Source organism: Trichechus manatus, unplaced genomic scaffold (genome assembly GCF_000243295.1).
Source record: "Trichechus manatus latirostris isolate Lorelei unplaced genomic scaffold, TriManLat1.0 scaffold00010, whole genome shotgun sequence".
Lineage (NCBI taxonomy): Eukaryota > Metazoa > Chordata > Mammalia > Sirenia > Trichechidae > Trichechus > Trichechus manatus.
The window spans coordinates 10,236,110-10,249,054 of record NW_004443946.1 but is presented as its reverse complement, the minus strand read 5'-3'; the positions used below and the strand labels follow the sequence as shown (position 1 = coordinate 10,249,054).

Below are 12,945 nucleotides of genomic sequence, written 5' to 3'. Positions count from 1 at the left end.
GTAACGTTTGTCACAAGGGATTCTGGCTAAATTAAAAGCCTTATTAGCTTGCAGCATAGTCTACAAAATTCGGTCAATTTATCAGTTAATCTAAAACTCTTCTACTCAATACCCCATTAACTAATAAAATCTAATACAACTGATTTTCAAAACAGTGACTACAAGGCACAAAAAAATTTAATTCATTAAAGTATTTCTTGTTACAAAAATATTATATTAATAATAAATGACAGAAGAAATTTTAGTGTTAAACTTAGTATGTGATGTACGTGGATATGTAAATTTTACTGTTAACTTTCTCCTTACATTTTCCTGATTTTTCAAATTGAATACAATGTGTTCTTTCATGTTCCAAAAAAAGCAAGAGTACTTTAAAAATGTCTTGACAGCTCTATTTACCAGGAGTTAATGACAACATTCAAGTGGAGATGTAAATTCCAAACCCAATTTGACACTTTTGGAAGGGACAGATAACATACTTCCAATACATAATGGACTCCTTATCTTTAATGCAAGGATAAGAACTTCCAAATGAATACACTAGGAAGCACTGTTTGCCAATAGGAAGAGAAAATATTTCCAATGTTAAAAAAAAAAAAAAAAAATCATGGGCTGGGGCTATTTACGATTCAACAGCAGAGGGCAAGGTATGATTAGCAGATCAAAAAATGGAGTCATATTAGAACCATAATCTCTTTCAAAACTGGTTTCATCAACTACAACACAAGATAAATTAATACTTACATAAGAAGAGTTAATCTCACTGACTCATTAGGTAACTTTTGATCACTAATGATCATTATTTTTATTTGATCAAACTAACAGTGAGGTGTCTCTTTTGTATCAATTTTAAATCTAACAGAATTTCACGGATCTCTTGAAATCAAACTCATGGAGACTATGAATATTTGTTTAACTTTTTGGTTCTACCTATAACATTTCATTAGGAATGAGAAATCAAGAAAAATTTCAGAAAAGAACAGTTCACCCCAACAGGCAGTACCAATTTACCAGGTGCTGTCAAGTCGATTCTGACTCATGGCAACCCTATGCATGTCAGAGTAGAACTGTACTCCACAGGGTTTTCAATGGCTGATTTTTCAGAAGTAGATCACCAGGAGTTTCTTCCATGGCACTGCTGCTGGGTAGAGTTGAACCTCCAACCTTCTGGTTAGCAGCAAAAAAGAAAAAAAAAAAAAAAACAAACCCACTGCTGTCAAGTTGACTCTGACTCAGCGACCCTATAGGACAGTGTAGAACTGCCCCATAGGGTTTCCAAGGAGCGCCTGGTGGATTCGAACTGTCGACCTTTTTCTTAGTAGCTGTATAAGTTGTTTACACCACCCAGAGTCTCCAATAGGTAATAGAAGATCAATAAAAGACAATTATAGAAAGTTTCTGATCTGTGAGAGATCACACATTATGTTTTGCCATGTTTTTCACCAACTAGCAATTAAATTTTTTATACTCTGATCATTCTTTATATGGTTCACATCCTTCAAAATCTAAATGTTCTTTCTGGCAGAGTGTTACATTGAGTTTATGTTAAGAGAACAGTGCTTCTTAAACATCTTAAATTTTTATAGGTCAATCTCTCGTGCACATAAATGCAAAATCTTAAGTCTGTTTCTCCAGTTGTGGTCTGTTTTCCTAAGTGTGGACTACCTGCATTGAAATCACACAACATGCTTATTATATAAAGGAAGATTCCTGAATTGCCATCCTCAGACTTGCTAAATTGGGAAAGGTGTGAGGCCCTCGAATTCTCTCTTTTTTTTTTTAAAACAAGCACAAAGTAATTCTTATAAGCTCATGCTTATAATGAATTATATGCAATTAAGATTCTAAACTCTTTGAAAACAAGAATTACACAATTTCTTCTGTTATTACCCATCATAGAGAATCACCATAGAGAATGCTCAGTAATGACTAGTTTTTAGAACTGCTAAAATGCCACTCATGTAGAACACAGAGCTCACTATTCATAATTGAAGAATTACTCTGGGATGCAGGAACCCAGAACGTGACAGCTTGAAAGGTACTGCTTCTGCAGAAGCATGAGCATTATATTAGTAGAGCTTCATAAGTAATGTGGATGCAACCTTTTGAGGCTGAATACCATACAGGATGCAGTATTAGTATCTGAGTATGCATATATAATTTTCCACAATTCTGGACACATCAACTCCTGTCATTTTTACCAGTCCTGTTTTTTAATACAGCAAAATTGCATTACTGCATTTACTTAGGTACTCTTCTCAGAGTTAACATTAAGCTTAATTTTTAAATCTCTAACAGCTTCATTAGCCACAATTAAGCTTCCTGAAAATACACAGTTCAAAATAATAGCATCATTGTGAACCAACACTAACTTCTAGGAGGTTCAGCAAGAATAAAAAAGGTTAGAAAACAGAAGTTACACACAGCTAACTGATTCTCCTAATCGAAGCCACATAGTAAAACACAGGAAATACAATCTTTAACCAAAACATGTTCTTCATAGCTTTAAGCATCAACTGGACACCAATGATTTTTACACAAAGCAACATATCAAGTAAATTAAAAGCCAAGGCCAATTTCTTTAAAAGCAAACAAATTAATTTGCTCTGTAAACCTTCATCTAAAGCACAATTAAAAAAAAAAAAGCAACAAACAAAAACCTGCATTTTCAAGATAACACTAAATATATCAAGTATGGCTTATGGTTCTAAAGACTAAACCTAAAAGGTCATTTCTTTTCCTTCCACAAGGAAACCACACATTATAATTAAACCACTTATCCCAAGATATAAACGCAGAACCCATACAATGCAGTAGACATTCAGTGTTAAATGAAAGATTGTAAGTTATACACAGATTGTGTATTTTGGAAGTACTAATAGGAAATTTGGGAAAGTTAACCATTGCTGTTCTCATCAACACAATGACAACAACTTATAAGTCCTATTTTTAGGTTTTAATTTAAATGTATTGTGACACTTGTTGCTAGTGACTCCACTGAAGTTTTTTAAAGCCAGTGAAAGCTTATTCACAGGTTAAGAATGTATTCACATTAACAGCACATATATCTTTCTTGAATGCTTTTACTAAGATAGTCCTCACTATATCAAAAATAAAAAATTACGGTACAATCACACAGGCTTGAATCTACTCTAGTCAAAATTTTTTGCCTGCAAATTCTGCGGTAACATCTACGTTACACTTACATAAAACAGGTAGCACTACAATAAAAGATTACAGCTATGCAATCTTAATTGTAATTATAGAAAAAGTCTGATTATTCATAACACTAAGTTTTATTAACTTTTTTTACAGGAGAAAAATAATAATATAATTTAACTTCTTTGAAGACAAACATCGAGATAAGTTAAAAAAGAAGTACATTCATGGATGAAATAGCTATGAGTGGCCAAGTTACTACAAGAAATAATAATTATTATCTTTTTTTATAGTCTAGCTTTTTTTTAATTTTACTGTGCCTTAGGTGAAAGTTTACAGTGCAAATTAGTTTCTCATTCAAAAAGTTATACACAACCTTTTGCAACGTTGGTTGCAATCCCCACAATGTGTCCGCACTCTCTCTTTTTCCACTCCGGGTTCCCCATGTCCATTCATCCAGTTTTCTTATCCCTTCCTGCCTTCTCGTCTCTGCCTTTGGGCAGGTGTTGCCCATTTGGTCTCTTATATTTGAATGAACTAAGAAGCACGTTCTTCACGTTATTGTCTGTTTTATAGGCCTGTCTAATCTCTGGCTGAAAGGTGGACTCTGGGAGTGGCTTCAGCTCTGAGTTAGCAGAGTGTGTGGGGGCCATAACCTCGGGGGTTCTTCCAGTCTCTGTCAGGTCAGTAAGTCTGGTCTTTTTTTTGTGAACTTGAAATTTGTTAGAACATCTTCTTTACAAACTATTTTATACCAATTGACCTAGATGTCCCCTGAGACTATGGTCCCCAGCCCTCAGCCCCAGTAACTCGGTCCCTCAAGACGTTTGGATGTGTCAAGAAATAATCATTTTAATTACCAGCAGGGCATCATTAAAACTTTAGCCAACTTTTTTCCTATTTAATATATCCTATAGATTGACAGGAAATAATAACGTATTTCTCTGTCAACATAATAATTCAGAGTATCTAAAAAACAGAGGTATATGCAACCCCTAAATCAAATCTACGTATTAAATTACTCAGCTGCTTACCCACAGTATACCAACTAGCATCTGTCAACTTGCTGATAATAGCTTCCTGAAAGGATCCATCAGATGTCTTTGTTTCAACAATAGCTCCGACCTAAAACATAAAATCCAAATTTCGTTAGCAAATTTAAACAAACCAACCAAATTACTTCCATCAACTATATGATCTGGTTAAAAAAAATAATGATGCTTATGATCATTTTACCTTACATTGACTTAGAGCTTTATTCTTTAGAGTGCTTTTATTTATTATGCAATTTGAGCCCCAAGTAAAGTAGCTATATTACCCCTATTTTATACACTGGAAATAGAAAATAATTTGTGAAGACTCCAGGATGAAACCCAATCTCTTAAACTGTTGAATATAAGAACTGTAAAACCTAAGATAGCAAAAACAGCTATAATTTTCCTTCACAGAAATACTGGATTCAGCATTTGTATTTAAGGGAGCTTTTAGGTAAAGGTTCACCTGGAGGCAGAGGGATAGACCAGCAGACCTTTCAGTTTTCAGACCTTTGTATATTAGCTATTAACCGAAGTGGTACTCTGACATGACAAATATTTATTACATAAAAAAATGGCCAGAAATGGATGGAAAACATAATGGAGGTATTAAATTGAATTATGAAGTGAACATAGTTTACTTGGTAAACCAGAAAAATAGAAGGGTCAGGTTTATGATACTAGCAGGTTAAACATTACCTCAGATACAACAACAATGTAAAAAACAAAGTGACGTATTCAGTCCAGGAATTCAAAATAAATGGTGGCTAAAAACTTAACATGCCTATGTATATTAAATTATCCTTCTGTAAGATGTTTAACATTTTTAATCTAAGGATGCAGTCATGGTAATATCATAATTTATACTAAACAAACACTTCATTTGTACCTTTATATTCTGATTGATATCCTTCTAAAATTTTTAAAGTATATCTATAAATGTAAAATTCAGTGAGTTACTGTCTCAACTTATGACCCATCATTTCAGATTTTAAACTGTAAAACATACGTACTCTTAAAGGACCCTTTACTTGATCATCCTGCACCAGTTGTGTAGTATTATCTTGTTTTAGGAGTACCTGAAAAACATTTTTGCACATTCATATGTTACTTTTAAAACAATATTATTATGGTAACAATGGCTTTACCTATGTTATCTTAGCACCCTCTAGTTATCTGTAGTATAATTCTCATTACGTTGTCTTGTATTTATATTTATTGTCTCTCTCATTAACTGAGCTCCTAGAGCACTGAAGCTGCCCTTCATTACTATGTCCCCAGCAGTCAGCAAGCTTCAGTGCATATTATAAGCACTTAATGTTTGTTGAATGAATAAACAAACTATAGAAGACTTATAATCGGTAATGGTTACATGAACGCTTAAAACAGCCTTTACTGCTCTTTACTAACAAGTCATAAAAGGTTCTGATTGTCACCAAGTATATCAAAAAACAGTATTAAACTCTATTCCTTATATGCAAGGAAAATAAAATAAAACCAGAATCTTTTAATCTTTACAGAGTAAGCCTGAATAATAATCATAATATGTAATTCAGTTACAAACAAATGCTCTTTTCTGCTACAGCTCCTCCCAAGCATATAGAGTAAGCAACCATAATACAGCAATTACCCAAATAAGAAAATACAAATTCTAGGAAATGTATGTATTATAGGGCTTCCTCTGACAATCATAGTATTGATTTAAAATAAATAAATGAATAAACATTAGGAGACACAATACTAACAAAAAGTTAAAAGCTTCAAATAATCCCAAATAAATATTTAGTAAACAAATCCTGTATAGCTAACATAGTAAAAAGGCTATATAAAAATGCCCTATAAGAGTAAAAAGAAATCAGAGAAAAAAATGAATGCCAAATGACATCTTAATACCACTGAAAGAAATTCCACAGGCAGATCAAAGTTTAAACAGAAATTTTATACTAATCATAGATGAATCTATTTCATCTACCACACAAATCACACTCCTCTAGTTCATTCATTCATTCAACAAATTTTGAATGCCTGCTATGTATTAGGTACTACTCTACTTGGGATATAGCAAGTCAGACATTTCTTCCTTTCGTAGCGCTTCTTTCCAGTAGGAAATCGTCAAATACGTTAAGTGAGAAAAGCAAATTGCAAAACTACAAGTAATTCAATAATGATCCAGTAATAATAACAATAATTTTATGATAGCCACAGTAAAATATCTGGAGGATCAAACCAAATCTATTGGGGGTGGTATCAAGGAGAACTTTCATAAACTGTATTACGTAGCTCTATAATTTTAAAAACGTTTATAATAAGCATTGCTTACTTTTGTAATCTAAGTAACAAAGATTATCTAAAAAATACTTATATAGGAAAATTATCATAAAGAAACACAAAAACATTAACAGTAATATTTCTGAGACAGAAGCTGCGGGTGTTAATGCTGTTCTTTTTTTTTGTAGTTCCAAATCTATACAGGGATAGTATGTTAACTTTTTTCTAGTTATAAAAGTATCTTAAAAATCAAGTTCTTGACTCATTTTTGACAGTGTTTTGAAAACATAAGTTCCACTGTATTGTTTTTCCTAACCACTGAAATTGTCTCTACCTAAACATCAAATAGGAGAAAACAAGATTACAGTCTAAGTAAGTACACTGCCACAAATAGGGAAGATCCAAATACTAGGAAGTATGGGCAGGGTATTCTGGTAAAAACATTTTGAAATAATTTCTCCTTTTGAGTTCTTTATTTCTCAAGTCTTAATCTGCTTTTTCTATAGTATAATACATAACACTGCTTTTACATAGTAATAATTCAATAAATAAAATGTTGATTTGTAGTCTCCTGCTCCCCAACCCTCTTCAATCCAGAGTTAATAAAACTGTTACATTTAACAACAACAACAAACAAATACCTTAACTTTTACCAGTCTTTTCACAGTCTTAATCTTTGCCTCACAGAAGGCACCTCGGTACTTGGCACTGACATCAGTTCCCACTGTCAGGTAGGCAGGCTCATCCGCCGCCTGATGAAAGGATCACAAAATTTAAACGTCACTACTAGTTTTCCTACTTCAGCCTCAAGACTCATTCAAAGGGTCTATATTTAAAATAAAAAAAATGCTAAAATTATTTGCTTATTAACATCATTAATAATTTGAAAACTACCCTTAAAGCCAACACTTTATTCAACAGTCCTTCTTTTTATATACTGCTGTTCTTATCCAACATGGAATGTTTCATAGTTGTAATTGCAAAGTATCAGTAAGGAAATACAACAATAATTTTTTTTATAGATATAAAACAGTTCAATAGTTCTACAATTTACACAAGAAATAGAAAAACAAGAAAAAGGAGGAAAAGTACATTCATTTGAACTTTCTCATAAAATTTTAAGGCATTCATGGCCTCCTCAAAATGCTGTCTTCAAATCAAAAGAAATATTGCTATTAAAATTAATATTAACAACATGCAATCAAAGGTTTATTAACACAGCTACATAAAGGCTACATCTTAGATACAGTGTAACTATATAGATAAGAAATGAAGACAACCTGCTTGATAAGGAGAGTATTATTTGGAAAATTCTTTTGTTGAAAGGTGCATATGATAGGTTTATGTCTGAATACAGCTGATGAATGCAGAGATGTAAACCGATGTCTCAAGACCTGTAGCTCTATCTAGCTTACTGCTCTGGTAGTCTTGGTAATAAAAATAAGCTTCACTAAGAAATGTCTAAGGCCATGATTAGAATGATACATTGAAAGATGTAAGAAATTTTATTCTATTAATTTTAATCCTGGCAGTAATAAAATGATTGCTATCTCTGTCATTTCATCTGTTTTTCCTAAAGGTAAGTGTAGTCACACAAATTCAAATTCAACATTGCTAAGTGCAAAGGTAACACTGTACACTTTAGAGACATTTTTAAGTTAAAAAAAAAAAAGATTTTTCATTTTCCCAAGTCACATTAAAGTTTAGACGTGTCACTTAGTGCAAGAAGACAGGAAAGGAAAAGTAAGTTTTAGAAAAATGCTATATATACATTTCAGAGCGTAATACACTGAAACAGTAAACGAGTTAGGAATCCGATAACCTTTTAAAGTTAGTGGATTTACAAAGAATGCAAAGTGAAGAGGAATGCTTTCCACAAATAAATATCCAACCTGAAACATTCTGTGCCACAGCACTCCAGAATGTTAGGATACCTTCCCGTTTAAATATCATATAGTGATGTTTGCAAGATTAGTTATCTTAAGAAGAATATTTTTTTTAGGTTAGATATATGCTAAAAAAAATTACTATAAAAATTGGACTAAAATTATTATGACTTTTAGTTCAACTTCAGATATTTCAACCCAGAATTTCACTTTATTCCCAGAAGAAATATATCCCTTACTCAATCCATATATTCTTTCTCTTAGCAAATTGCACTGGCACAGGGGGAAAAAAAAAAATTTCAAAAAATCCCCCAAGGCACCCAAGCAGGACAAAAGCTTTACTTCTGCGACGGTTGCTGCCAACACAGGAAGTGTTTAAAAATACTAGCCCAATGGACAATTGAAAGGTTGCACCAGCCTTTCCAAAGTGCTAACTGCTTCAGAGAGGGGCTGAACCGGCTGCATTTACATACACTGATCATTTCTCACCCATTCAACACGTCTTCATTTTCACTGAGTGCTGCTTAGTAGAGAAATCAATTTTGAGGAGCAAAAAAATGACATTCCACGGCACAAGCCTCACGACAGGCAGTGGCCAGGGACATCTCGAGGTCCAGAGCAGCGTTGATTCTACTTACCTTCATTTTTATTGGTGATCTGTGGGGTTCCAGCTCAACGACCTATCTTCACTGTCGCTAGAACCATGGGGAGGGAAAGACAGGCACAGAATCAGCCAACAGCGGGGAGCGACCCAGGGAAAGAAAGTAAACAAACGCCAGCGGGGAGGGGCAGAAGCCTCACCAGGGAAGGGATAAGATACCCTCGGAGGGCAGCCAGGACGCAGGGGCAGAGGGGCGGCAAGAACCTCAGAGGCGCCAAAGGGCAGCCCGTTCCGCCCCGGAGTTCGCCAGCGGCCCACCGCGCCCCCACCTCGCTTGCCACTTTGACTGGGAATGCTCAACTCGGAGCCCCAAGACGGGTCGCGCTGGAAAAGGGCAGGGCGCGTTTCGGGTTCCCACAGCCCACCAGACGGGCGGTCGCCGAGCCTCCTCTCAGCCGCCCCCCGGATACTCCCGACTTAGGCCCGCGACCCGCCTCCGCCGCTCGGCCCCCTCAGCCCGCCCCGGGCCCGCGGTGGAGGCAGCTGAGTGTCACGGCGCCATTGCTCTCCTTCCTTCACTCTGCACCATGTCAGGAAAGAGAAGCGCTTCTTCACCCCTAAGGGGCAGGGGCCGCGGCCTTCAGCCCGGAGCCGGGAGAGTAAGGGGAGCTCTGCGAGGAGGAGGGGGCGGGGGGGGGCGGAGAGGAGAAGGGGAGGTGGCCGGGACAGGGTGTGGGAGGGGAGGGGAGCCGCACAGCAGCAGCCACCGCCTCCTCCCCGCGGCCGCCTCAACTTTTTGTACAGCTCAGAGAAGCACCAGCCCCCAGCCCTTCTGGTCCTGCCACGGACTCTACCGAAGAGGACGCACCGCGGAGTTGGGGACCGGCTCCCCAGAGCAGCCCGCTCCTCACCGCGCGGAAGCAAACTTAGCGGCGCGGCCAGCCCCACAGCCATTTTCCCGGGGAACCCGGGGAGGCGGCCGAAGAGGCGGCTGCAGCAGCAGTTCCTGCAGTTGCTGCCGCTGCTCCACGACTTGCCCCTTCCCCAGCACTCGCTGCGCCGCTTGCCTGGCACCCCCCTCCCCACCTCCAAAGCTTCCAACTGCACCAGGACCCCGGGTAGCAGCACCAGCTGCTACTGCCGCTTCGTCCATTCAGTATCCCTCGCTTCCCTTCTCCGCACCTACCAACTGCGGGTGAAGTGCGCGCTGTCAGCTCCCCAGTCCTCTCGCCCGCTGACGCCCGCGGGCCCCTGTCCGGGCAGCACCACTCCCGGCCGCGGCAGCAGTTCCTGCGCCCGGTCCCCCACTCGCCCGATTTACTGCCACAATCCACCAAATAACAAGCTGTTGAGCAGACTCGCTTCTACACGAACTCCTATTGGCTGCTCATGACGCCGAAGAGCTTCGGATTGGAGCTCGCTAGCTGCGGTCCTGATTGGATGTAGCTCTGAAACTTCACGGATTGGTGCGAAAAACAGCAAGGTAGGACATCTTCCACTTATGATTGGCCGTATTCGAATGCCAGTGCTATTGGAGGGTAAGGTATTGAGTAAGCAAGTCCTGAGAAATGATTGGTAAAAACGACTCCGGATGTGCTTGGCTGAGCACTGATTGGTGAATTGAGGGGTCAGGAAGAGCAGTTCGGCACGAGGATTGGCGGCGAAGTGTCCCATGGAAACAGAACCCAGAGCAGCGGCCAGGGGATTGCACGGGGGCGGGGCAGAGTCTTTCTAAGGCGCCTGCGCTAAGCCGGCTTCTCGGCGCCATTTTGTCTCGGCAGCAGGGGCTACGGCTCTATCACATTTTATGTTTTTGGCGAGAAGGGAGCGGAGTCTCAATCCGGTAGATTTATTTGAGTGTGGAACCCATTCACCGTTCTCTCCACGACACCACTTAGTAAATGTTGGAGGAGTCACAGACCCGTCAAAAAGGTCAGTTGGAGGCGATGGTTGTCTGCCTGACTGGGGCATGGCGCAGCTTTAGCGGCACCGGAAGTGGAGGGGCAGCTCGGCAGCCATGGCAAAGTAAATTCTCTCTGCAGTGGGGTAGGGAGGGGGGAGCGGGATGAAAGGGGGCGAGGCTTCCTCTCCCGCCGATAGAGAAAGAGGCGGAGGAGATGTGCACGTCTCTTTCTGGGTGGTGATCTCGAGAGTGTGAGAGGTTTTCTTGAATTTGCTCTTCTTCTAGCAGTCCTTCGTTCGTTTAGAATTGAGTTTGGGAACTTGACATATTCTCCAGCCGAGTGTCACCGGCTGTGGGGGCCACTTTATGACGGAAAAGGAATGGTTCTTACTCAGACGCATCCTGCGTGGGGAGAGGGTGTTTCCGCGTGTTCCTCTTGCAACAAAGCTGTGAGGAAACTGAGGAATGCGCTAGGTATCCAGATGCTGAGGAATTTGCTTGCCAGCACTGACGCTGCTACTGTGACCTTGGGCAAGCGGCTGTGCTACAGCAGTGATTCTGTAGAGTCTAAAAACACCTTATATAAAAGGACCTCGCTGATAGGAATAGATTAGGACAGCCATCGGTATTCTCTTAGCAAAATCCTCTGTTGGATGAAACAAAAACTTAGAGATTTTAGATGGTGGCACTGGAGTATTCTTTGAAGAGTAATTTTTAAAGACTCATAGTAAGAAATGTGAAATATTGTCGATAATCCCTATGGACTAATTTTATTCAACAAGGGAACTTAAAGCTGAGTCCTTTTATTCATAGCAGTGATTTTTCTCAAGATTCTTAAGAAAATGAAATGTATGTCAGTATTTTCTATCGAGTGACCTGGTCACACATCGCCAGATGGTTTAAATTATTTTTATATTACCTGTGTTTTAAGCCCTATTGCTGTATTGGGGCTCAAGACTAAAAAATGCTTGAGTGACTTAATTTACTGTTTCTTTTTGGCAGTTGTGCTGAGGAAAATACAGGACATGTCAATGACACATAATCAGATATTACTGAGGTGAGTCCTAATATCTGTACAAATCTTTAGAACTGGAGAGACCCACCTGGAAAAGTTTTCTGTGAAACACTGGAGGAAAGCCATAAATGAGAAGTTGGAAGAATAGTAGCTGAAAGATGTTTTCTTTGGTAAAGCATGCAAATGAGCTACCTGATTTGATAGTTTAGGGTGAAACTCAAAAATTAGGTCAGCCCTATGTATTTCTTTACCCATTTGGGTAGTTTTCATCTCTGGATTTTTAAGTATTTAATGTTTGCATCATGAAACACTACCGTTTCATGATTTTTTTCCTTTGTGTAAAAAACTATATGAAGACAATCTTGTCTGTATGTATTTAGAGGTGATTTTTTTTTTTTTTTAAGGAAATGGTAAAACAATATAATACTTCTGAATTTCCCAGTGGGTAATCACCTATAATTTCACTACTGAACTTTAAATAATTATTATAAAAAAGCTAAAGGAAGAAAACAAAAATCTCTTACTTCCTGTACCAAAAGGTAATCACAGTTTATACTGTACTGATAGGGGGATTTCTGGTTTGTTTTGTTTCACAGTCTAGTTCTGTAGTTTGTCAGTCATATTTTTTCTCTTTATGGAAAACGTCAGGCACATTGGGAATATTGTCCATGAAGCATCTTTCGTGGCAGTCTAATGTTGTTATATAGGCTAGATATATCATAATTTATATAATCTGTCTTAGTTTTACTAAAGAGCGGTACTGTGTCACTGGAAGTCCTTGTACATGTTTTGCAAAATATTTTGCCCACGGATTGACATCAGTGACTAAAACCTCTAGTCGTCTAGATGTTCTTTTACATCCCTGATTATTTCTTCGGAGTAAATTCCTAAAAGTGGAAATATAAGGTCAAAAGTATTGTACATATAAGGCTTTTGATACTTGTGTAATTGTCTGTTAGAAAGCTTTTGCTCCTGTTGCACTTACCTTTGTTATCCTGCTCCTTTTTACTACTTTTTTCCTCTGATTTTCTATTTTTCTTAACTTCATTTTTTTTTAGAGTCAAAATTTAATAGAGCAG

General features: G+C 38.2%; 1 protein-coding gene and 1 long non-coding RNA gene across 10 annotated transcripts in view; one reads left to right on the top strand and one right to left on the bottom strand.

Moving 5' to 3' along the window:
- The window catches only part of ARID4A (AT-rich interaction domain 4A), a 65,299-nt gene extending 55,007 nt beyond the window's left edge, over window positions 1-10,292 (bottom strand). Inside the window, exons 1-5 of one of the 5 annotated variants that reach the window (XM_023726231.1) lie at window positions 10,135-10,292; window positions 8,986-9,042; window positions 7,103-7,213; window positions 5,207-5,272; window positions 4,194-4,284 (exon numbers count right to left, since the gene is read on the bottom strand). In XM_023726231.1, the coding sequence (XP_023581999.1) occupies window positions 4,194-4,284; window positions 5,207-5,272; window positions 7,103-7,213; window positions 8,986-8,991 (274 nt within the window). In that variant the 5' untranslated portion in view covers window positions 8,992-9,042; window positions 10,135-10,292. Of the gene's footprint in view, window positions 1-4,193; window positions 4,285-5,206; window positions 5,284-7,102; window positions 7,214-8,985; window positions 9,043-10,134 lie in introns of those variants that run through there. The other 4 variants (XM_023726233.1, XM_023726229.1, XM_023726230.1 and 1 more) reach the window with 4 other exon arrangements.
- A 414-nt stretch (window positions 10,293-10,706) lies between these two features.
- LOC111819506 (uncharacterized) overlaps window positions 10,707-12,945 on the top strand; it is a 29,547-nt gene continuing 27,308 nt past the window's right edge. For all 5 annotated transcript variants that reach the window (XR_002823112.1, XR_002823109.1, XR_002823111.1 and 2 more), the window contains exons 1-2: window positions 10,707-10,880; window positions 11,854-11,908. This is a non-coding gene — a long non-coding RNA (uncharacterized LOC111819506). The remainder of the gene's footprint in view (window positions 10,881-11,853; window positions 11,909-12,945) is intronic.